Genomic DNA, 25,619 nt, shown 5'->3' on the forward strand with positions numbered 1-25,619 from the left:
TTTTACAGGAATTACATTAAATCTGTGGATCATTTTGGATAGCATGAACATTTTAACAATAAGAATTCTTCTAATCCATAAACATTGGATAATTTTTCATCTATTTATGTGCTCTTCAATTTCTTTCATCAGTGCCTTATGATTTCCAGTGTACATATTTTTCACTTATTTGGGTAAATTTACTCCTCAGCCTTTTATTCTTTTTTATGCTATCGCAAACGGGGTTGTTTTCTTAATTTCTTTTGTGGATAGTTCTTTGTTAGTGTATAGAAATGGTACTGATTTTTGTATGTTGAGTTTGTCTCCTACAACTTCACTGACTTTATTTTTTGGTTTAGTGGAGTCTTTAGGGTTTTCTTTGTGTAAGATTACATCATCTGCAATAGAGACAATTAGCTTCCTTTCCAGTTTGGATGTATTTTATTTATTTTTCTTGCATAAATTCTCTGGCTAGAATTTCCAGTACTATGTTGAATAGAAATGGTGAGTGTGGGCAGCCTTGTGTTGTTCCTGATCTTAAAAAAGAAAAGCTTTTCATTTTTCACCATTGAGTATGATGTTAGCTGTAGGATTGCCATATATAGTCCTTATTATCTTGAGGTACATTTTTTTCTATACCTAATATGTTGAGAGTTTTTATCATAAAAGAATGTTGAATTTTGTGAAACCCTTTATCTGTGTCTATTGAGATAATCATATTGATTTTGTCCTTCATTCTGTTAATGTGATTGGTCATATTTATTATCCATGTATATCAAATCATCCTTACATCCCATGATTTTTTTTAATTTTTAGTGTTTGTGGGTACATCCTAGGAATATTAAAGATTTAAATATAACATGAAGCTGTAAAACTTCAAGAATAAAATATAGGGGAAAAGATCCTTAAAACTGGTTTTGGCAATAATTTTTTAAATATAACACCAAAAGCTCAGACATCAAAAAAAAACACAAAAACAAACAAACAAACAAAAAATATAGACATATCATGATGGCCAATTAGAACTTCCCAGTGATTGTTACCTTGCAGGTACATTACATTAAATAACTATACAGATTAAAAAGCACATTCAAAAGAAGAAAATTAATCACAGTGCCTGATTTTGGTATAATAACCAAAAGAGAGGAACTGAAGACTTTAGAAAGGACAGTACCACATTGTCTAAACCACCCCTTCCTGCTACCAGGCAGAGCAGTGTGGAGAGAGAAACTGGCTGCTTGGGGAGGGAAAGGGAAGTGAGTGTGGGAATTTGCATTGAAACTTAGTGTTGGCCCTGCCACAGTGGAATGCAACACAGGGCAGGGCCCTCATAGTCCTTGATTCTAGACTGGCGCCCACAGAAGAGGCATTTAGACGTCTCTGCGCCAGAGAGGAATCTGCCACCCAAGTAGCAGAAACCTGAGTCCCAGCCTGCTTCACCACTAGCTGACTACAGTGGCCTCGGGCCCCCAGTAAATTTCAGTGGCAGGCAGGCTGTAGTGACCATGGCTTTGGGCAAGTCCCAGTACTGCACTGGTCTGGGAGGCTGATGGCTTGGGGAGCAACCTAGCATCATGTAAGTTGTGGCAGCCATTAGAGTGCCCAAGTCACTCCTCCCCCAACCCCAGGCAGTGCAGTGCGGAGAGAGAATCCCTGTGTTGGGAAAAGAAGAGGGAAGAGTACAGGGGACTTTGCCCAAGACCCAAGTACCAACCCCGCCACTTAAAACAACAAAGGACAGAACCAAGTGAGCTGCTTGGCACTTCTAGATCCATCCTGGGCCAGAAGGGAATCCACCATCCTGAAAGAACAAACCCAAGTTCTGGCCCTCTTCTCTACTGGCTGCCTAAAGTAGCCTGAGGCCTTGAATAAGTGTCTGTGTCAATCAGGCAGCAGTGACTACAGGCCTTGACCAAGCCCCTACACTGTGCTAGTCAAAGAGGCTTTGGGTGCAATTCAGTACCTTACAAGCTGCAGAGGCTACTGTTGGCCTGTGTCACCCTTTTTTCAACTACAGAAAGTACAGAGTAGAGAGAGAATCCTTCTGCTTGAGGGAAAGTGGGAGGTGAGCAAAGGACTTTGCCTAGAAACCCAGGGAACTGTCCCATGTATTTTCCATGTTCAGGTTGGAGGGTTGGTCAGCTAGCAGTCTGCAAGACTTAAACAAACCTAGGCTCAGGGCGCCCTTTAGTGCTAAAATGCCGAGAGTGACCACTGGCTTACAGAGCTCAACAGGCAGTCCCCTTTAAACTACTGGAAGACTCTCTGAAGAAGGACAGGTACAAACAAGGCAAGACTGAAATAAATACCCAATTTTTCAATGCCTAGTTATTGATGCATGCCTCCAAGTATCCAAAATATTCAAGGAAATATAACCTAACAAAATTGATTAAATAAAGTGCCAGTCACCAAACCTGGAGAGGTGAGGTTTGCTCTCTCAGCCAGGAACTGAAAATAGCTGTTTTGAGGGCCAGGTGAAGTGGCTTATTCCTATAGTCTAAGCTCTTTGAGAGGCCAAGGCAGGAGGATCACTTGAGTCCAAGAGTTAATGACCAGCATAGGCAACAAAGTGAGACCCTATCTGTACAAAAAATTAGTCAGACATGGTAACACATGCCTGGAGTCTCAGCTACTCAGGAGGCTGAGCTGGGAGGATCACTTGAGACCTGGGAAATCGAGTCTGCAGTGAGCCATGATTGTGCAACTGCAGTCTAGTCTAGGCAACAGAGTGAGACCCTTACTCAAAAAAAAAAAAAAAAAGGTATTTTGAGGTACTTCTGATAGCTGTAAGATGTTTTTGTAAAGTTAATGACAACCACAAAGCCAAAAACTATAATAGATACCCTAAAAGTAAAAATTAAGGAATTAAAAATATCACCAGAGAAAATAACTTAACCGGAAAGGAAAACAGTAAGAAGTGAAGAAAGGAAGAGAGGAGTTACAGAACATCTAGTAACAAAATGGCAGTATCAAGTCCTTACCTACCAATAACAACACTGAATATAAATAGACTAAATGTTCCAATTAAAAGTTCGTGGCTGAATGAATTAAAAAAGAACAAAAAGCTAAATCTGACTACAAACAATCCACTTTACCTATAAAGACATACATAGATTGAAATTGAAGAGGTGGAAATATATATTCTATGAAAATGAAAACCAAAAAAGCGCAAGAGTAGCTATGCTTACATTATATAAAGTAGACATTAAATCAAAAACTGTAAAAAGCATGAGCGAAGTTCACTGTATAATGATAAAAGCATCAATTCAGTAACAGGATATAATGATAGTAAATGTTTGTGTACTAATACCACAACACCCAAATATGTAAAGCAAAAATTAATAGATCTCAAGGGAAAGATACACTTCAATGCAATGATAGTAGGGGACTTCAAAACCCCATTTTCAGCAATATTTAGATTATTCAGGCAAAAAACCAACAAGGAAACATCAAAGTTAAACTATGCTCCAGACCAAATGGATAAAGCTGACATTTCCAGAACATTTCACTCAAACTGCTGCAGAATAAACAATCTTCTCATTAACACATGGAATATCTTCAGGATAGATGATATGTAAAGACACAAAACAGTTTCAAGAGATTCAAAAAAATTGAAATCATATCAAGTATCTTTTCTGACCCTAATGGACTAAAACTAGAAATCAGTAACAAGAGGAATGATGGAAACTGTACAAATACATGGGAATAAAACGACATGCTACTGAATGACCTATGTATTGGTAAAGAAATTAAAAAAGAAAAATTTAAAATGTCTTAAAATGCATAAACAGGAAATCAAAACATAACAAAACATACGGAATATAGATAAAGCAGGAATAAGAAGAATATCACAATAAATGCCTAAGACAACAACAACAAAAACACTTCACATAAAAACTTAATGATGCCCCTCAAGAAATGTAGAGAAGTAAATGCAAACCAATCCCAAAATTAGTAAAAGAAAAGAAATAGTAAAGATTAGAGCAGAAATAAATGAAAGTGAGACTAAAATACTACAAAAGATCAACAAATCAAAAATAATATTTTTTAAAAGATGAATAAACGTTTAGTATAAGAAGGAAGAAGACATATAAATAAAATCAGAGATAAAATGGAGACATTACAATAAATAACACAAAAATACAAAAGATTGTTAGAGACTATTGTGAATTCCTATATGCTAACAAATTGGAAAACCTAGAAAAAATGGATACATTCTTGGAAAAATACAACTTACCTGTATTGAATCACTAATTACATGAAAACCTGAATAAACCAATAGTGAGTACAAAGATTAAAGAAGTACTAAAAATTCTCCCATCAAAAATAGACTTTACTTTTCTGTTTATATATTTATTTAGAGACAGGATTTTGCTTTGTCACCCAGGCTGAAGTGCAGTGGTGCAATCACAGATCAAGGTAGACTAGACCTCCTGGGCTCAAGTGATTCTCCCTTCCCTTCTCAGCCTCTTGAGTAGATAGGACTACAGGCAAATGCCACCAGAGTAAGCTATTTATTTTTTTGTAGAGAGACAAGCTATGTTGCCCATGCTTCTCTCGAACTCCTGGGCCCAAGCAATCTTCCGGCCTCAGCCTTCCAAAGTTTCAGGATTACAGGCATGAGCCACTGTGCCCAGTTGTCATTTTTTTTATTTTATATTTTTTCTTGTCATGTAGAGTGACTCTCCATAATAAGTTTTACAGGTTCATCAGTATTTTAGGTTTGCTGATCACTTTCTTTTCAAGAATACAATATATGTCCATTAACTATAATTGCCATGCTCTACAATGGACTTCTTGAACTTATTCCTTCTGTCATTTTGTATCATTTGGCCAGCATTTTCCAAACCCTCCCACGGCTCCATATCCCCATCCTCTGGTAGCTACCAGTCTACTCTCTCCTTTTATGAGATCAACTTTTTCAGATTTCACATATGAGAAAGGTCAAGTGGAATTTTGCCTTCTGTACCTGGCTTATTTCACTTAACATAATGTCCTCTCCTCCAGGTTCATCCATATTGCCACAAATGACAGTATTTCATTCTTTATTATGGCTAATAAGTACTCCATTGTGTATATATACCACCTTTTAAAATCCATTCTTTCACCAGTGGACACAGGTTGGGTCTATGTCTTGGCTACTGTGAATTATGCTGCAATAAACATGGAAAAGCAGATATCTCTTCAACATATAAATACGTATATATATCCAGTAGTGGGATTGCCAAATCATATGGTAGTTCTATTTTTATTTTTTGAAAAATCTCCAAACTGTTCTCCACAATGGCTGTTTTAATTTACATTCTCACCAACTGTGTGCAAGGGTTACATTTTCTCTACATCCTTTCCAAAATTTATTAACTTTTGTCTTTTTAATTGTAACTATCCTAGCAGGAGTGAAGTGATATCTCATTGCGGTTTCAATTTCCATTTCCCTGATGATTAGTGATGTTGAATATTTTTTATTAAAATTGTGGCCATTTTTAGATCTTCTTTTGAGAAATGTCTATTCAGGTCCTTCTTTCATTTTCAAATCAGGGTATTTTTATTTGTTTTACTTTTTATTATTGATTTATTTTAGCACCTTATATATTTTAGATATTAACCTCTTATTTTCTCCCATTCTGTATATTGTTTCTTCATTCTGTTGATTGTTTCCTTTGTTGTTTGGAAGCTTTTAACTTTGTTGTAATCCAGTACATCTATTTATGCATTTGTTGCCTGTGCTTGTATTCTCTGCACCCTGAGCTCAGAGTTTGGACTACACTCTATCACCTATTAAAGTAATTGATTATAAACCTCTTTAATCATTCACTTCCTACAATTCATCTTTTAAGAAATGTGAAATAGTCTCAAAGGCCCTTTAAGTCCTTCTACCATGTAGAGGTTTACATTCTCTGTTTCCTGGGTGGCTAGTCAGGACAATAAAAGATTAACCTATACTTGGCTTTTTGCTTCTGTTTGATATATATTAGTATTTCTCACATTCCTCCCCATTTAATGGATAAACTTCTCTCAACCTTGTCTGTTTCTTCTCTTTCCTGTCTCTCTCCATACTCTGTATCTTTCTCTGTCTCTCCCATGCACCCTCCATGCTTCCCACACAAATACACACACACACATGTGCACACACACACACACACTCACAGATATACGTTACCAGTAACAGCCACCTTTCAATCAAAGTTGCTGTCAATCTCTAAATGAGTTGATGTCATTAGGTTTGAGGTCTGATCCTCTAGATTCAAATTCTTGCTGGGTATACAGCCTCGGAGAATTTATTTCTAACAATGTTCTCTCGTTTATCAAAAGGAGATAAAAAGAGCACACACCTCAGTGTCACAGTTTAAAATTCATAGGTTGATCGCTTAGAAACAAGTCTAATTAAATTATCATTTCAATTTCAATGATGAGGTAAAAGTTATCTGCCAGAAAATGTTTAATGATCACTAGTATGAAAGTTGTTTTTGCCTACCAAACGTATAAACTTATTGACTGCTAATCAGTGAAAAATTACATTTTAAAGTTTATAGGAGAAAACTAGTCAAATATATTTATTTTGCCCATAAAAGATGAAAATTGAATTTGTCTATATCAATGTGCTTCCCATGCCTTATGGCTGGCATAGATTAGAGAAATTAAAAATCTTCTTATAGCTGAAATATCTGGATTGCTCTTCTCAAAGTGTATTAACCATAAGATGCTTGGAGTACCACAACTATACATTTTACTGCCCTAGCAGGAAATGATAGCATATTTCTAAACTTCCAAACATATATTTTAGATATCAGTGGGAGAAGGTTTTTGCATACGATTAGTGTTTCTCAGTTTAGAGCAAATAGTTAACTTTTAATTTGCCCTAGTCACATGAACACTCAAAGAGGATAATTGAGAAATATATTCCTCTACTGAGCTTGATTTTCTGTGAACTTAACAATTAGGAAACCTCATTCTTTTTCATACTTGGGTGGCTATTTCATTTTAGCTCACATGAGAATATTTACTCATTTCGTGATTCTGAGTGTATTTAATGATGACTACTATGGGTCATTCATTTGAGTCTTAAAAATACAACGGTTATAAGAAAAAATAATTCACATCTACGTGAATCATGAATCAAAGAGTGACACAATTAAGTTCACAGAAGGAAAAGAAAATTGTGCCAGGAGTGCATATAACAAGAGGACCTGAATTAATTGGAGACAGGTATGGTAGAGCAGAAAAGATGGCAGTTCCCACATATTATTAGTGTCTTTGAAGTTCATATAAAGCAGGTAATATTTAAGAAGTTTATATTATATAAATCCCCAAAAGAAGATGGTAAGACCAAGTGCTTGCTAGATAACAAGTTTCAATTTGTAATCCGTACAAGACATTGATATCCAGAGAAAGATGAAATTACCAGTTGATATTTCATAAAGTGTTTGTGCATAAAATTGTATTCTAACAATCAAGCCCGATTCAAACTGAAAGGTTACAACTTGGGGAATAAAAAATTTATACCTTGTAAACTTAAGTTTATACATTTTCTGAAAATTTATTTTGTCATAAAGTACCATATTCAGTCTCCCTATCTGATGTATATATGAAAGACATAAAATTAAGAGCATGTTGAAATAAATTATTTGTATATTAAAGCCTATGACCTGCAGCAACACATTTTCATTTGCCTCAACTATGTGGGAAAAATCATAAAACATTTTAAAAGGAATTCCCTTTAAGACATTTTAAGACATATTTCAGGAAAAATATAAATTCTACTGAATTGAGTTATTATTCAAAACTCATCTTTATTATGAAAAATTTTCTTTAAAAGATGGGCAATTTATATTTATTGTCACTAAAAATGCAATTATTCTTTAAAAAAGTCCTTCATTTTGCCTTCTTACTTCATGTAACTTGAAATGAAGCAATATGTGAAGTTGTAATTTATTGTAATCTCAGATATATAATTGGTTAGTTACCTTCACATAATCCATGGTTTAAAAAAAAATCCAATGTTTAATTTAATGTAGATGTTGTATCATCATAAAGAAATCTCAGTGGAAATATTGCCTAAATGCTTGAAGAAATTGTCAGCAAACATTATTTTTTCATTAACAGATATCTATTTCACATTTACCTATCTTTATGAGCATTAAACTTATTAGTCTATACCTGGAACAACAATGGTGAGGTGCATATTCTTTAAGTGATTTTATTTATAAATTCTTTTGTAAATTTTTACTTATTCCACAAAATCACATTACCTTAGTCAATAATATTTATATATTTTTAAAAATTAACATCCTGGTACAAAAAACCCACTTCACAAATTTACATGTACCAAAAATTACTAAGAAGTAATCCATGTTATCTGTACTACTGTAGTTAAGTTTTACAAATTTTTACTTCAAAATGTCTCCTGTATCAGTTTTATTACACCCATGATCTTAGATGAGGGGTGTTTACATCATGGAGGTTATGAACTTGCAAAAATTCAGAAAGCTTTACATTTTGTGAATTAAATTGGTGAGTATAGGATTTGAAACTTCAGCTGTTTCACTCCTAATTCCATTTCCTTTTAAAAATTAAAATTTGCTATCGAAAATAATAAAATTTATGCATGAATGCAAATGTTTTTATCTATTAATGAAGATAATGAATTACTTCTGTAAGTATAAATGCTAAAATAAAAACATTCAATGTATCTCCTTTTGTCAGAAACAAACTAAATATTTTATGTTAGCTCAGATATGTCTATGCCTCTTGACTTCTCTACACTGATCAACAGTTACCTAATCTGTATTATTATATGAATGCAATTAAGGAGTAATTTTGATAAGTTGATATAATATTTATAATAGAAGTTAAACTATACTTTCAAACTTTAGAAAGCAAAGTTTAAGCAAAATTCTTACATATTTTCCTTTATTCAAATGGGAAGATCATTAACAGCATGTTTGCATGTTTTTACAGAAAAATTTTGCAAACAAGTGTTCAAAATGTGATTTAATTTAAACAAGCATAATCAATTTTTATATTATCATATATACCTGCAACTGTGTTGTATTTCTCTTAAAGTTTGCATAAAACTACTAAGCTATGAAAGTGATTTAAAACTATGTAACATAAAATTAAATTATTTTCAGTAATTTCAAAGCCCTAAAATATAACATATTTTAAAAATCTGAAGTGTGCATAACTAGCCATAAACTAGACCATCCTTTAACAATTTCTCAATAGCCCCACCTTCATCTTTTTTTGTTTCAATGATAGTCATGAGGTTACAGCTACAATTAATTCTTGTTGTTCTACTGAGATGGCAGTTGTTTTTATTGCAGTCATACTAATTGTCTTCTGTAGTCTACTTTGAGTTTGGCAGCTTTTTCAAAGTACAACAGTCATTAATCAGTGCTTCTCAGAAATCCTACATATACACACTTTATGTAAGTTATATTTGTGATTGGACTTTTATCCCCAGTATTTTATTTGAATAGATTCATTCTGCTAAATTTCCAGCATCATCCGAAAATTTTTCCCAAGCTTAGAAAAAAATTAAACCCTACTACTATTAAATTTATTTTTAAAAGTTTGATGTACCAAGGGGCTAAAGGGAGAGTGGACTTTTTTATCTTGCCAGTTGCTGAGCATTTAGCTGTTTTATAAACACTAGCTTCAGTGGTACAGGCATCCAGGCCATTTGAAACATTTTCCTTTTACCAGCCAAATGGAAAACAGTGTCATTTGTGAGATGTTGAAGCTATATTGTAAGAATGTTTTTGTTTTTGTTTTTTGAGATGGAGTCTCACTCTGCTGCCCAGGCTGGGGTACAGTGGCACAATTTTGGCTCACTGCAACCTCTGCCTCCCAGGTCAAGCAATCCTCCTGCCTCAGCCTCCTGAGTAGCTGGGATTACAGGCACACACCACCACAGTCAGCTATTTTTTTTTTTTCTTTTTAGTAGAGACAGGGTTTCACCATGTTGGCCAGGCTGGTCTCGAACTCCTGGACCTGAAGTGATCCGTCTACCTCAGCCTCCCAAAGTGCTTGGATTACACGCATGAGCCACTGTGCCCAGCCAGTAAAAATGCTTTTAAAAGTCAATTTTATGTATCACAGTTTCTCAATAAAATTATGGGGAGCCAATATTGATATTAGTGCCATTTCTTAAGATCAGTATGATTTTACAGAAGTAATTAGAAAGTTATTGTTATTAAAGTTTGGCAAGTTAATTTATGATTTTTGTTTTGAATTTGTTCCAGTAGACATGAATGCTTAGGTAATATATTTATTTTAAGATTCTGTTGTGTCTGAAAATTTTAATGGTTATTGATAAAATTACTAGCCAACAAATATAGTAATGTGAAAAGTAATGTAATAATAACATTTAGGACTTTAGACAACTTCAATTAATGGAAATTAGCAGTTAAAGGTAAATCTTTTCAGCTACTGCATCATCTGCTTTTGTCAATATATTTTGGGTTTCTTTTTCATTGGTATTTAATCCAAAATTTCTAATATGAAGAGTGGCAAATTCTGTGTTTTGGGAAAACCAAACATATGTGTGCACTTTTAAAGAAATCATGACAGTTAATATCTTTTAAAAATACTGAGTACATTTGTATATTTGTATATATTTAAATGCTAATAAGAAAGGTTAATGGCAATGTGGCAATTATGTGACCAGCGTTTAACTGAAATTTGATGATGTCATTCTTATTTTCTAGCCTTTTTTATGAGCTGAGTATGGATAAAATTATAATAAATATTGTAGAAAAACTAACGTTGTGTGGACATACATAATAGATGATTGCACATCAGAATTTTTATCAGGCAAACATAAAACTCTAATAAACAAATAGAGACTCCTTAGAGTATGATCCCCCAAAATATTTTCAAAGTAATGTTCTGGTTAAACTGGTTACAGCCCATATGTGTGTTCTATAAAACAGTGGTGTCTTGAAAGGGACTGAGTTACATTAAACTCTAATGATTGTGCCTATTTAATTGAAAGACTTGCAAACGTTATGATGGGAAGATAGTTACGTTCTGTGAAGGCTCCAAGTAGAATACAACACTTAGTTAGATACAACAATGTTCTTATTTAATATAAACATAAAGCATTTGGATGAAATCCTGAGATGCCTTTAGGTAAAATGTTCTCATTATGATAATTACACCCAACAGCATGTTTTTAATTCAGCGCTCCATTCATTTGTTTTTCCAACATTTAATGAATGCATGATCTAGTTGTAACTGAGGTGAATCTTACCTTCAGAAAAAACAAACAAACAAACAAATCCCTCACCCCTTAGATTCCAATTTATATACAGACATTAGCTCCTTATTACCTTCCTAAGATTTCCCAGCATCAAAAAACTTTACATCAGTAATGATATGCTAGATTATACTACTAGAAAATAAGCAAATCAAATAATCTCATAATCTTTGCTTGAGGGCAGTGGCATGATCTTGGTTCACTGCCACCTCCGCCTCCTGGGTTCAAGTGATTCTCCCACCTCAGCCTCCCATAATCTTGATGACTTTACATGACAAAATTTATTTTCAGTTCATTCACTTGTTCATCCTGTTAGGTGTTAGGGATATATGTGGACCATAGCAATTCTGATTATAGTTGCTTATCAATGTCCCGGGCTTATGGACCAGGTTATACATACATGCTCACAATTCATCTGTCAAAGTAAGCCACATGGCCACGGTGACTTAAAATGTCATCAGTAATGTCTTATCTTGTATTTGGGAAAAAGGGACACTGGGAATTTCGATTCATATCTAATGTTTACTACTCACAGTGTGGTTCTCCGGAGATGACTATCTTTATTTAAAGCGCTCTTATCACCACCACTTCTTAGGATTATTTTGCTGTTTTATCTCAGTTTCCAGAAAAACTTTATAAAGATTATAATAGTGATCATATTTCATGACAGTACAAACCAAATGTGGAGAGGAAATAAGAGCTCTCTTAGATTTCAATTTGAAATTTATGTTGTCTACACAAACTAACCTTGTTGGATATACACAATGGTGTAGTATTTTGCTTTATTCTTTTGGATATACACAATGGTGTAGTATTTTGCTTTATTCTTTATATGAAAATATGGGGAGAAAACTAGAAGATTAAGTTTCTGGAAATTAAGAAAATATTTTTCTTTAGTTATTAACAATAACTATAATTATTTAGTTATTTAATTAGTTTTAGTTTGGAGATATCCCCGAAGAGTTTCTTTCTTTTTGTTTTTTGCATGACAGAGATAATAGATTAATAGATGGGGTGTCAAAGTGTTTTATCATTTGAAATATTAGAAGGTGAAGTGAGACTACAAATTTAACATATTGAGTGAGTAAAAAGCACCTGATAGCTGAAGAAAGTTCTCTGGAAAGTTGTCCAGGAAGCCTTCTTAGGCTATTCAGAGAAAACATATCCAAAGTGAGTTGGATTAGATCCATTCATATCAAAGAACAGTGATAAATGGGTAGAGAAGTTGGGCTAGCTAAGCTAATATACAATTGTATTTTTACACAGAAAAATACTCTAAAGCCTTTGAATGGCAATTTATTCATTCATATTTTATCTTTGTATAATCTTTGAGCCCTCGAGGTCATAGATTTTCTTATGTTCATCCGTATTGCCAGCAACATGGACAATATATTAGTTGTTAATGAAGAGTAGACAATATTTTCTTTGAATAGCTGATTCTACAGTATTATAGAGTCTTATAAACTGATTGCGTAAGTAATTTGTTTTAGTTGTTTTGTAATATGTCTATTGTTCTTATTTAAGAGGAACAAAATGAAGGAAGTCATAAATACATCAGGTCAGAATAGATCATGGATTTATATTTGCATATTTACTAATTGTTAAAAAACATAGAATTGCACTTTTCTAGCATGTATTTACTCCCAGTTATGTATTGAAAATCTTTCAGCATTTTAGAAAGCATTTACACAGGATATAAAATATTACCATTGAATCAATCATCTTGGATTTTTTAGTCTAATTATTTCATTTAGATTGTATCTTAATCTACGGATACATTTGAGTTAACAAATTTAGCACTGTAAACCACTGAAAAATACATGTCACAGCTTTAAGGTCAAGTTATGTTACTCTACTGTTTAAATTACAAGCATTTTTCAGGAGTTAAAAAATTAAATGTTTGAGCGTAAGCCTACAAATTTTGGAATGAATGAGCAACTATTATTTTGATCATGGTATAAAAATAACTTCCTAGAAGTTTTGTATTACTATATATCTTGAGATATAGCATCAAATTTAGGACTTAAATATTTGATTTCAAATGATCTTTTGTCAAAGTTTAAATTTTTATTTATATATCCTATATTTAATATTATATATTTTATATATTATACATATACATACATTATGTACCTACAATTCAGATTTAAGTAAATTTATTATAGAAGTGAATAACATAAAAATTTATTGATATCAACTTAGGTTTGGAAAGATAAAGACATTCTTACTCTATTTTGTGGGAACATTATAATAAATTCAGCCTATAAAAGCCCTATATTTACTGAAAAGATGGCACTTTGAAGAGGTCTGAAAGACAATATAGCAAATTGTATAGACCGGTAGTTTTATTCAAAGTATGGTCACCAGAAGAGCAGTACTAGCATGTCTGTTTAAAATGCAGATTCTAACTCCTATCTAATACCTAATGAATCAGAATCTCTGTTGTGAAGTTTCCAGGTGATTCTGATAGGTGCTGAAGTTTGAGAACCCTTGGTAGAAAAACTCTAATTAAAACTTTAGATGAGCTGATTCTTAACAGGAGATAGCAAGAATTTCTCAAAGATGAAAGAATTTCTAATTTATGTTCAGGCCAAAGTCTTCCCTAGATTCAAAAGTGATTCTGATTATATAATTAGTGAAAAAATCGGCTGTTTGACTGTCAAATATGTGCCACAAGTACTAAATATCCATAGTTAGAAACTGTCAGGGTCATGCCCCTTTGTCCTGGAAGTATGTGCACTGTTCCTCATTATTCTGCTTCAATCCTTTTCCTGCCTCCTTGCACCAAGCAATTTATTTATTTATTTTTTCACATATTGCCTAATTGTTGTCTCTGCAGAGTTACCCTCCTTGGCCATTTAATGTAAAATATGGCCACACTTCATATAGTCATATTTCTCATCAAAGTGGTCTGTATGTGTATCTCTCAGTACATATCAGAATTTAAAACTTTTAAAAATTTAATTTTCTGTCTTTATTTTATTTATTCCTAAACATTTCTCCAAAAGGAGAAGGCTACTTGCAGATGGACAGTATGGGTCTCATCAGTAGATGAATCTCTTATGCCCTGATCCCGGCACATTGCAAGCATTTTTTTGGAGAAAAATAGAAATAAAGATGGCACATGTGTATAAAGTGTTTAATTAACATTTTATTTGATTATTTTATAAATATGAATTAACATACTTTGAAGTATTAAGCCTAGTGAAGAGTGTTCTTCCTGTGGGTGATATTTGAGAATTTTATTGGACCACTTCTCAGAAAAAATATCAGATGCAGTTTACTATAATTCTTTTCTAATTTATTATCAGATTGATTTTATCTCAATGTAAATGCATACATTCTTTAAAAAATGTATAAATCTTTTATAGCCCTAGCTTTCGTTTTTCTAACTTGGCCAAATTCATCTATAAAATCACTTTGCATCTTGACAAATTGCAGTAGCTGAATTTGGGTTTCCAAATATGTTGTAAACCATGATTATTAAAAAAAAAAAAAAGAAGAAAACTGATTTCTCTTTTGTTGTTTTTAAAGTTCTGTGGCTCCTTAATATCCCTGAGGTTTTTTATGTTCCCACTCTAAAGTGAATAGAGAAAGGGAATCATTAGGGTGATGAATATAAATCATTCTTTTTTTCCAATATACCTTAGAAAATGAAAAAAAATTACCTTAAGTTATTTTGTTATTGTTTAATAACTCTATATTCATATTCTAGGCATAATAAAGTCATTTTTATGAAAATATATTTTCTTGGGGAAAAAATCTCAGTGGAAGCTGTACACTTTAGGTGGCTTATTTTTCCTTTACATGACTTGGTTTTAGAGTATTCACTCCAGTTAAATAAATTATAAATATTGCTTCTCCTACTCATAGCACACAACATAGTATTACAAGCAAGAGTCATTGTAATGTACTGACCCCAGCTACCAAGTGAACTCAAATGAAAACATTCAGATAGATTATGCATTTATGAATAAAAATAAATTTGCTTTTCAGGGAGTTTGGCCGCTGGAAAGTAAATAACCTTGCAGTTGAGAGAAGAAATTTCCTTGGCTCTCCTCTGCCTCTTGCCCCTGAATTCTTCCGCAACATAAGACTTTTGGGACGTCGACCTACCCTTCAGCAAATCACAGAAAACCTTATCAAGAAATATGGGACACATTTCTTGCTATCTGCTACTCTGGGAGGTACGGCTCTTTGAACATATTTGTGCCTGTGTGTGCTTGTGCCTAAAACCGTATAAATCACAGAAAAGTGTTAATTAATCCAGATACCTACAGTATGAATAGTTATGGAACTCATTCATTCATTTACCCAACACATTTTGAGTGATTATTAAATGTCCCACACAGTGTTCACAATTGTGAAGCAGATGAATATTACTTAGTTTCTGCGTGAAAGCTATTTACAATCTAATAACATACAAATATTTGACATAATTATTGCACTCTGTAAGGTGATATGGAAACTTTTATTTAAAATACATGAATAATAAGAAGTCACAGGTGGGGTCATCAATTCTAGTTATAGAGAGAAGGAAAGGTTTCTTGGAGTACATGTTAAATAACTACAATTACATTGTTAGCACCATTTTAGTGTTTCTGATTGTAGTTGATACAGATTGTAGCTGGTACAGAAAAAGTGATAAACAAATAATTATGATGCATAATAAGAAAGTAGAAATGAATAAATGTCACTTTCTTGTATTTGTATATGTCAATGCATACATTTGTAAAAATTAAGGAAGCTATTGTGTGATACTGTTAAATACTATTTAGCCTTAAAAATATGGCTTTTTCATAATGATGTGTGATTCAGCATTTTGAATATACTTAAATGACATTTTAGGAGATAATGTGTAATAAGCAACATATGATATTTTCCTAAAATTAAAAAATATCCCAGAATTACATATATTTAATTTTGTGTTTGACTTCAAATCATGTCCCACAATTGCATTTAGAAATAGATGTTATTTTTTCTTATAATGAAGAACACTGTATAAAATTGAATAGGAAAGCCAGGAAAACAGTGAATCCATGCTTTCTTGTCAGTTTCTTAATGGGTTTACCAAAGATAGTCGGACTGATTCGCAGCAATGGTATGGTGTCACAAAAAGGCAGCTTGTTCTTTTTTTAGCCTTAGAGGATGTCTTGTCTTTCCTTAACCTGCCAGCCCAGTCTTTCAGCAAGTCATGTCAATTTTTTACACCAGAATATACCCCATATCAAACTCTTTCCTCACCTGCTCTCCAGCATCTCTAGACCAAGACATCATCATTTTTTTCCTGCAATACTCAAATGGTCCCTTCTCCACACAGCTCTTTTAAAATCTTGAATCAGTTCATATTCACTGTTTTAATTGAAACCTGGAACTGGCCACTTAAAATAAAATCTAAGTGTCTCCCTGTGGTTTATAAGGCCTTACAGCAATGATCTGATGGATGCTAGCTTTAAACTCAGGCCTCTTCTCATTTCTTCCTCATGCTCCATTTTTCAGTCACAGTCACAATGATGTTCACATTTTTCTACCCAAATGTTATTTTTTCAGGGAGGCCTTTTCCTGACTACTCTTTCATCAATAGTGCACAGTGAACCCCATTGTTCTCTACTATTTCTTGATCAAATTTGCATTTATCACAGTATTTATTATCATGTGAAATTATTTTTATTATTTGGTTATTGGTTTATTATCTGTAGTTCTTGCATATTTTTTTAAAAACAAGGGCATTAGTTGTATTTGTCACCTCTTCATCCCCATGGCTATAATTGCCCTTCATTTATAGTAGGTTCTCATTAACTATTTGTTAAATGAGTAAACAAGTAAAACTACACTTTCTTAAGAGATTGAGGTCATCCAAATAACTAGATATATGTAAACATTTATAATATAAACAGAGGATAATTGAGTTATAATTCAGGAAAAATTCTGAATGCAAGCAAATCCAGAGAGCCAGTTGGGTCAAATTCACAAATAAAGATTCAGAATTGATAAGAATCAGTACCCAAGTAAGAGTAGATAAGGAAGGCATGAACAGGTTGAAAAAGGAGTGGATGCCTGAGCACATTGTGGAAAATAACTCTGGCATGGAATCTCAAGACATTAAAGGTGAAAAATATAGGTGGCTAAGGCAGAAAGAAAAGTCTGGCTGTAAATACACACTATTTTTCCATTACCTTGTTCCACAAATGAATAGTGATAAAATAAGAAGAGAAAGAGATCAGCCATATTCTTGTTGAATCCTGATTCTCCTTCCCCGCTTTTTAGCCAACTGTGAGACTTTAAAATCTATTAAGTAATTCCTCTGCATTTTGAATATTTAATAGAAAAGAGGAGAATAACACCTATGTGATGGGACATAGAAAGGTTAGTATAAATGTTGAAAACTGTGCTTAGCACAGTGTGTGGTATAATTTAAGTACGTGATGCATTGAAGTGGTTTTCATTATGTTAGTGTAGATAGCCAAAAATATAAAATATTTTAATAATTATGAAGATTGATTCTGTGAAAGCTGTGTCTATTTGGCTTAGTAATGTCAATTATTATTAATGCAATAAAATCTGAAAGGTAAAATTTAAGTTATTTCTATAACTCCTCCTCTGAAAAAGTTCAGTAATTTTGAAACACATACTTCATTATTATTATATAAGTGATTCAAAGCACCTATAAGTATTTCAGAAGATAAAATACATTTTTCCAGATAAGAAAAGAAGGAAAAGACAGAGGAAAGACAGAAGAGATCCAAAAGCACCAGTGGTTCCCATAGACATTCTTGTTCCTTAGTTTCAAAATTATGGTGACTTTTAAATTTAATTGTTTTACTATGTTGGTATGATGGATGCCACATTTTGGCCTTAAGATTCATTTTTGTTTTGCATGTTGTTTTGTTGTATACACCATGTTTCAAAATTTATGAGATTATTCACTTGAGGTTTATTCTTCCAGTGATGGCAGTACGCTCTCTCTAAATGATTTTACTTCAGTTTTTTGAAAGTTTTGTTCAAGTATTGCCTTAAAGGGGGAAAGAGACGGAATTAGCACCCTTACTCACTTTCTAATCTCTGAATATTCCTTGGATTGAGTTTTCATAGTTTTTTGTGCTGGAATTATTTTTGTTCTCAAAATGTTACTTTATTTTCCTGTGGGAATTTTTGTTCATTAAAGTTAATAATTCAGTTAAGATGCATGAAATTATTTAAATAGCTTAAGGATATAAAATATCTGCGATTAAAAGGTATACTAGGAATGATTTTGGCAATTTTAAAATGATTGCTATTGTACTTACACTAAAATCTTTTTAGTGGCTGTGAGTTTATCATTTAACCTTCACTTGTTTTATCTGATTGAACATAAAATTGTATTTCCCCATTTAAAATAAAATGGAGGTTTGTGGCATTTAAATTGAACTAATCCTCCCACTTGTTTCTCTTAATTAATAAAGACCAAGGAAAAACTTACAACACTAGGGTGTAATGTATATAAGCAAACCTTTTAAACAAAAAGCCAGTTGCATTATAACTAGATGCTTCCTAAGTACCTAAATCTTCAACAAAATTTCAATCTTTTTTAAAACAAGTTGACTATAAAATACTCACTATCAGTTTTACAGTCATAAAAAGAAATAAATGAAAAATGGCTTTTTCCCCCAAGAGTTATTTAGTATATCATATTATTGATGTAGACATAAAACTTTGGGTACCATACTTGAAGCCTTTAATGGGATATTTTATGACAGATAAAGCCAGTGATTGAATTATCATTCTATCTATAGAGAAAAATAAATTCTAAAAAACATTCTTCAATATATATTATTTTCCCCATTTATTTCATTTTATAGCTACCAGGCTGTTTATCAGTATAGTAATTCAGCTTGCTTCTATTTTGGATAATGATATCTAAACTCCATCACTGTTTGAATATCTAAAATAAGCTACTCAATTGAAAGAATCAGTCTTGAAAAAGATTGCACTTCTGAGATATATTGATTTCTAGCCATGGAATATATTTAATGACCGTTTTTGTAATACATTTATTATAATTCAATATGTGACAAATACTAAAATTAAAGTGTATCTGTGTACTGAATATAAAATACAAATAAGTGAATATGACAAAAAATAATGACTTTAAAATTGGTGGGCTTTAATTAGGGGGAGAAAGAGAGTCTACTATAATGCAACAAAACTGTGTTCTGGATCAATTTTAAAAGACAAAAGACTAAGGAACATAGAGACCAAAATATTCATTAAAAATTTATTAAATGTTCTAACAAAATATTTATAGAAATTTTAAATGTGCCCTTACCCGCATCTCCTGAATTATATAGACTCATCCACCCAGTCATAGCAGCCAGGAAACCTGCGGGTTCCTCCGCTAGTACTCTTGCCTCTCTCAGCTCTAAGGCAGTGAGGAGCAGAACAAAGTGTGTGATCTCCTGACAAGCACATCCACAAAAGGAGGAAGAGTAAGAGGTAGAGTTTTCATGGGCAGCCTCTTTCCTACATACACTACGCCTTTCTGTTAACTCACTGCAGCTCTGTGGGCCATCAAACACACGGTAACAGTGAGGATTGTTTACAAAAAACAATTCCTCATGTAGAGGAATGCAGGGAAAAAGTTTTCTTTTCTGAATATATATATATATATAACCAAAATTTATTTCAGGATCAAATAGACAATATAATAAGATTTGTTAATTTAGAAAAACTTTGAAGAATAGTTTTTATTCTAGGCATCATAAAAGCAAGTTCAGTTTGACCACTGTTATTGAATGTACAATTTAAAAAGCTATAATTAAATTATTAGCAGAAATAGTTACAATATACTTTTTTCATTTGCAAGTCCCTTTTATTTTTTTTCTGAAAGTGTTTCTTAAGATAATGTACCTTTTGATTACTCTATAGCTAAACTTAAGCATTTTTTAGATATTTGATTTTGTTTCAATACAAAAAAATATTCTCTTCATTGTTGGAATAAAAAATTCATGATCGATGTGCAAAAATAGTATTAACTTCATACAATAGTGATTTAAAACAATGTATACTACCTCAATTCTTATGTAGTATATATATGTGTGTGTGTGTGTGTGTGTGTGTGTGTGTGTGTGTAAAACTATGCCTCCAATGTAGTTCACTTATCTAAAAAGTTTTACAAAATATTGTGTGTGTGTGTGTGTGTGTCTTTTAAAGAAAGTGTAAGTCAGAAGTTAGTAAGATACAATATGGATAAAATATCAATTATAAGTTTTTTGGGTTATTTGCATTCCCATAAGAATAAGAACTATGCTCATTTAATTTCAGAAATAGTCAATTCTCACTTTTCACTATATGAATTATGTTCTGTATAAAGTATTCACAGACAGTTTTTAATTCTTTGACATATGCCACCTTCTTTCGAAGCTGATTAACTGCTGTTGTTCTCATTTTCACTTGGTCTGTTAGGAAGAACAAATTTATTTCATTTTAGTTTATAATGTAATAAAGTTAATCCACCAAATGCACACACATAAATAATTTATTTCTTAAAGAAATATGAATAATTACTTGAGATGCATAGAATTACTTTCTCAGAATATATATTGTTTTAAAAGAAAGAAAAATAAATATTTTTGAAGATTCCTGTCCTAGGAAATAATCAAAATAAATGTCATTGAAGGGAGAAAAGGACTGCTATACTGATATTTATTAAAATTAATCTTAAGATTACTGATATTTCTTAAGATTATATCAGTTTCTCTCTCTCATTTCTTTCTGTCTCTCTATATATATATCATGTTTCACTGGTAAATAAAATAAAATACCTGAAGTTAAGCAATATTGTTAATCTTTTTTTTGCTTACAAGGCAGTTATCTACTGAAGCAATTAAAAAATCACTTATGTAAATAATACTAAGAATAAACAAGAGCAAAATGTAATTAAAATTTCTGTGTCAGTTGATCTTAGTAAAGGTGTTCGTGGCAACCAAGGTAAAAGATAAATGTTAAGTTCTAGAACATTGGACATTTTATTATATTTTTTCTGGTTCTTTTATATAGCACATTGATAAGGTAGATAAATTACCTGTCTACTTTTTTGAGAAATATATACTGAGTTACTTATGACAGTGCAAAACACCCAAGTTCTTCCTTAAATGAACACTCAGGTCAATGATAAAGACAGACATTTAACTTGGTAATAAATGTTATTATGGTTTAGAACCTCATTACTTGAGTGTGGTCCATGAACCAAAAGCATCAGCATCAGTTTGGTGCTTGTTAGAAATGCCGAATCTCAAATTCCACCACAGATTAATCAATCAGTATCTACATTTTAACAGGATTTCCAGGTGATTTATATGCACATTAAGTTCAGACAACGTATGTGGGGTGGGGGGAGGGGGGAGGGGGGAGGGATAGCATTAGGAGATATACCTAATGCTAAATGATGAGTTGATGGGTGCAGCACACCAGCATGGCACATGTATACATATGTAACTAATCTGCACATTGTGCACATGTACCCTAAAACTTAAAGTATAATGATAATAATTAAAATAAAATAAAATAAAATAAAAAACATATGGTTAAAAAAGTATCTATACAAATTTAAGGTATAATCAACTGTTCTGAGAAATAATCTTAAAAAAATCATAGCAAGAGTTTGTAACTATACATACCAAAAATGTTTTAAAAAATACTTGTTATATCATTGTAAATAGCTCCAAAATTAGCAGTAACTTAATTGTATTTCACTCAGGGTAGATTCATTGCCACCTAACTTCAGAGCTATTTATTTCCAGTTCCTTTATTTTCATGTTATTGTACTACTATCGAGAGTATCATGGTACCTTCAAATTTGCTTAGAAAATTTATAGTCTATTCTTGAGGGTAACTCTTAATAATCATAAGGTCAGTTGCTCTCCTTTGGGATACTTTGCAAAACATATTATGTTTCTTTGTCAAAGTAATATAAGGTTAGCTCTTTCCTCCCCATAATATCTTGCTGATGCCAATTGGTGTTAAGCCAACATGTCTATTTCTTAACTATCCTAATATATTTGGTTCTGCTTCTTGCCAATAGCCTATTTCTCTAAGATTGTTTTTTTTTCTTCTGATGTATATTTGTTTCTAAAACACTTTTTTCCCCACAATACCATACTACTAGGTTAGTAGATAGATCTCACCAGGCTGTGTACCTTTAACATGTGGAGCTTGAGAAGGATGATTATCAGCCCTGAGAGCAACATGTAACTGCAAACTCAATATAATTTCAAAAGGGCAACAATAACAAAAATATTGTAAGGCTTTAGCACAAGTAATAATATGGCTTATCGTTGCCAAAAAATGGACAATCTTTTTGAGGCAAAAGGCTACATCAAAAGTAAAACCTACAAACAATTACATTTAAACAGTGTTTTCAGTGTATATTTCTGTGAGAAGGATTTTCACTCAAATAGCATTTTTTAATAACTACAAATCACTGCAAGGCAAAACAGTCATTCAGAATAAGATATTCAAATGTAAGGAAGTTGAATGACCAGGAAGACATCTGCCATAAATGCACATAATTTTTTTCTGGGCGGAATGTAAACATTATAGGACAATGGACTAACTCAAGGGCAGTAGCAATCGCGAAATAAAATAAAATACATCCAACTCATAAGAGTCAGCCTCACAGTAGTAAAAAAAAGACCCAAATTTTAGTTGATCATAACAATAATTGTTGCTTCTGACCAATATTATATGTTGGTTTCTGTGGGTACCCTGTGATTCTGATCTATGTGTCTTGGGAATGAAGAAGGACTCTTTTGCAACATGCCATCCTCCTGGCAGGGGTAAAAAGCAAGAGAACAGGTGTAATTTTGTGATGTCTGTCCAAACTTGCGTTATATCAACATCTGGCTCACTTGTATTCCACTGATCACAGCATTCTCCTTCCTTCTAATATCAGAATAAAGATAATGTATCATGAACTGCTCATAGTTGTTCTATACAACGGATCATGAATCTATGTATGCATGTTTGCATTTATGATGGTGTTGTAAATAGTTGCAAAGAACAAAATAGTCTACCACATTATCATTATTGACTTACCTGTAGGATTCTTCGTATCATTATTTTATCTATTATTTTAGTCTGTTTCTATCCTCAATAACTATATATATATGAGAATGCCAATTGAGAAAATCCAAGTGAGAAGTAAACAGTATGAAGGTTCTTTAATTTCTATTTCTCTTTGACTCAACATAGATGATTTGAAGATCAGAGTGGAAAAATACATAATTTTAAGGGCCACATCTTATAAAAAATGTCAAATTCTATGAGCCAACCATGGTATAACATTAAAATGGTGATTTTTGTTTGTTTGTTTTATTGTCCCCTGTTTCCCATTTTCTATGAAAGCATCTTTCAATATGTGCTTTTAATGACCATAAACCACCACAAAATTTTAGTTGCACAAGACACAGCTGCATGATTTCTATGTGGAATAATCACATCTTTTGATATCCACAGTCATTAATCCTTTTGCTGCCTAACAGACTCAGAATGTTGAATCATTTTCAAAATTACATTTAGTTTTTACAAAATGTGTGGATGTCCTTTGGAACCCATGTCATGCTTATGAGCTACAGCTGGTTTAAAAAAATGAATAAAAATGACAATTATTTATTGATTGAATAACACTATTTCAGTTTTCAAATCTGAACATTGTGTGTCATTTACATAGGTTCTGATGAATTGTTATAATTTAATACTTGCGGAAAAGTTACAGTAAAAATTGAGAATACATTTTCTCAGGTCATAAAAATCTCAAACAACTGTGAAGAAGATAACTACAAAAGTGTGATAGTCATACACAATTGAAAAAAAAAACAGATCTCTTACAGGAAAGAAATAGGCCTATTCTCCATGTAAATTGAGTGCCCTTCTCAAAATTTCTTAAATATTCAACAATCCATGATTTATAAAAGTTGAAGCTTAGCACAAGGTAACAAGTTTACATCAGATAGTCGTGTGCTCTGTTGTAAGTAAGGATTTTAAACAGGATATTCATTAAAAGAACTATTATGGTGATTTAAACTGCAGATTTAAGTTGCCTCACATGCATATCTACAAGGAAAGCTTTTGTATACATGGATTAAAATTATACTGTAGAGAAGAACCATGAGCAATTTATTAATGGATTATCTTTATCAGGCCATTAGAAATGATAACCCACTACTATTATTAGTAATCCTATATATTTTGATTATAAAAACCATTAGAAACAATTATGACTAAGTCCTGATTCCTGTGGTACAATTAAAAAACTATGAAATCCTAGCTTATGAAAATTTAAAACTTCCTCATCAACTGTTAGGTCTTAATAAAAAGGAAAAGAGAGAAAGATAACATTTATTGCACTCATAATATATGCTCCACCAGGTACTGTAGAGGGATTATATTATTTAATCTTCCCAGATAATTGAAAGAAGAATATTTTCTTTGTTTTAGAGATGGGAATGCTAAGTACATATGCAACTTTACCAAAGCCCCACAGTCAACAAGTAGAGAGATGATGTGCTATTACTAGGATTTGCCCTTACATACCTGACTGTAAACCTCATGTTTCATTTGCCCTCATTATGTCATATTGCCTTTAGAATTATTTAATTGAAACCAAGCCAATTAAAACACAAGCAATATAGAATTAGTAATAAAAGTGTATTATGGTATACACCAATATATTATCATCTGATTTTTCTTGTCTGAAATACATATTCTTCACGACAGAAGAAGTCATATTAATCTGTAACTTACAAGCAAATGTGGACACTGAAAAATAATTTTTTTAAATCTCCTGTAGATAGGAAATTAAACCCCTCTTATTTGTGATGATGATGTTAGACCATCATTTTTCTATGTTCATCTTTAATTGCCTCAACGTGTATTAGGTTTGTATTATCATCCATGTCGTTACAATAAGGACTATGCTAAAATGGTGATCCCTACTTCTTGTTATGTGTGACTTTCCAGTTGTGTCATGGGACAACCTAACATGTGCAAAGTATTCCTAAATCAAATTGGTTTTAATTCACTGTTTAAAGATGAACATGTGCTCCAGCTACTTTGGGTGGTGAAGTATGGCTCAATTGGAATCCTATTAAGAAGAAATTAATGATGCACCATACTTACCTGAAAAGCAAAGACATATGTAGAAATACGGTATTTATCTGAAAAGCATTTATCTGAAAATCAACATAGATAGCAATATGATATTTAAAGAACTGTGGTGGGAGATCTTTACTCTCTCTATATGGTTGCAGACTATAGGACAGGGTTAAAGAATTTGTAAAAGTAGAAAGGCCAACTTCTCATCACAAATAAGATAAACTAGCTAAATTTACTAGAAACTTCTAGG

General features: G+C 32.4%; 1 protein-coding gene across 6 annotated transcripts in view; it reads left to right on the forward strand.

The window, feature by feature from the left end:
* Positions 1-25,619, forward strand: part of BRINP3 (BMP/retinoic acid inducible neural specific 3) — a 383,505-nt gene that overhangs the window by 175,509 nt on the left and 182,377 nt on the right. For 5 of the 6 annotated variants that reach the window (XM_054454133.1, XM_054454152.1, XM_054454116.1 and 2 more), the window contains one exon: positions 15,236-15,426. The exons of the other annotated variant lie outside the window; for it this stretch is intronic. In XM_054454133.1, the coding sequence (XP_054310108.1) occupies positions 15,236-15,426 (191 nt within the window). The remainder of the gene's footprint in view (positions 1-15,235; positions 15,427-25,619) is intronic. 6 annotated transcript variants of the gene reach the window in all.

This window comes from Pongo pygmaeus, chromosome 1, assembly GCF_028885625.2.
Source record: "Pongo pygmaeus isolate AG05252 chromosome 1, NHGRI_mPonPyg2-v2.0_pri, whole genome shotgun sequence".
Lineage (NCBI taxonomy): Eukaryota > Metazoa > Chordata > Mammalia > Primates > Hominidae > Pongo > Pongo pygmaeus.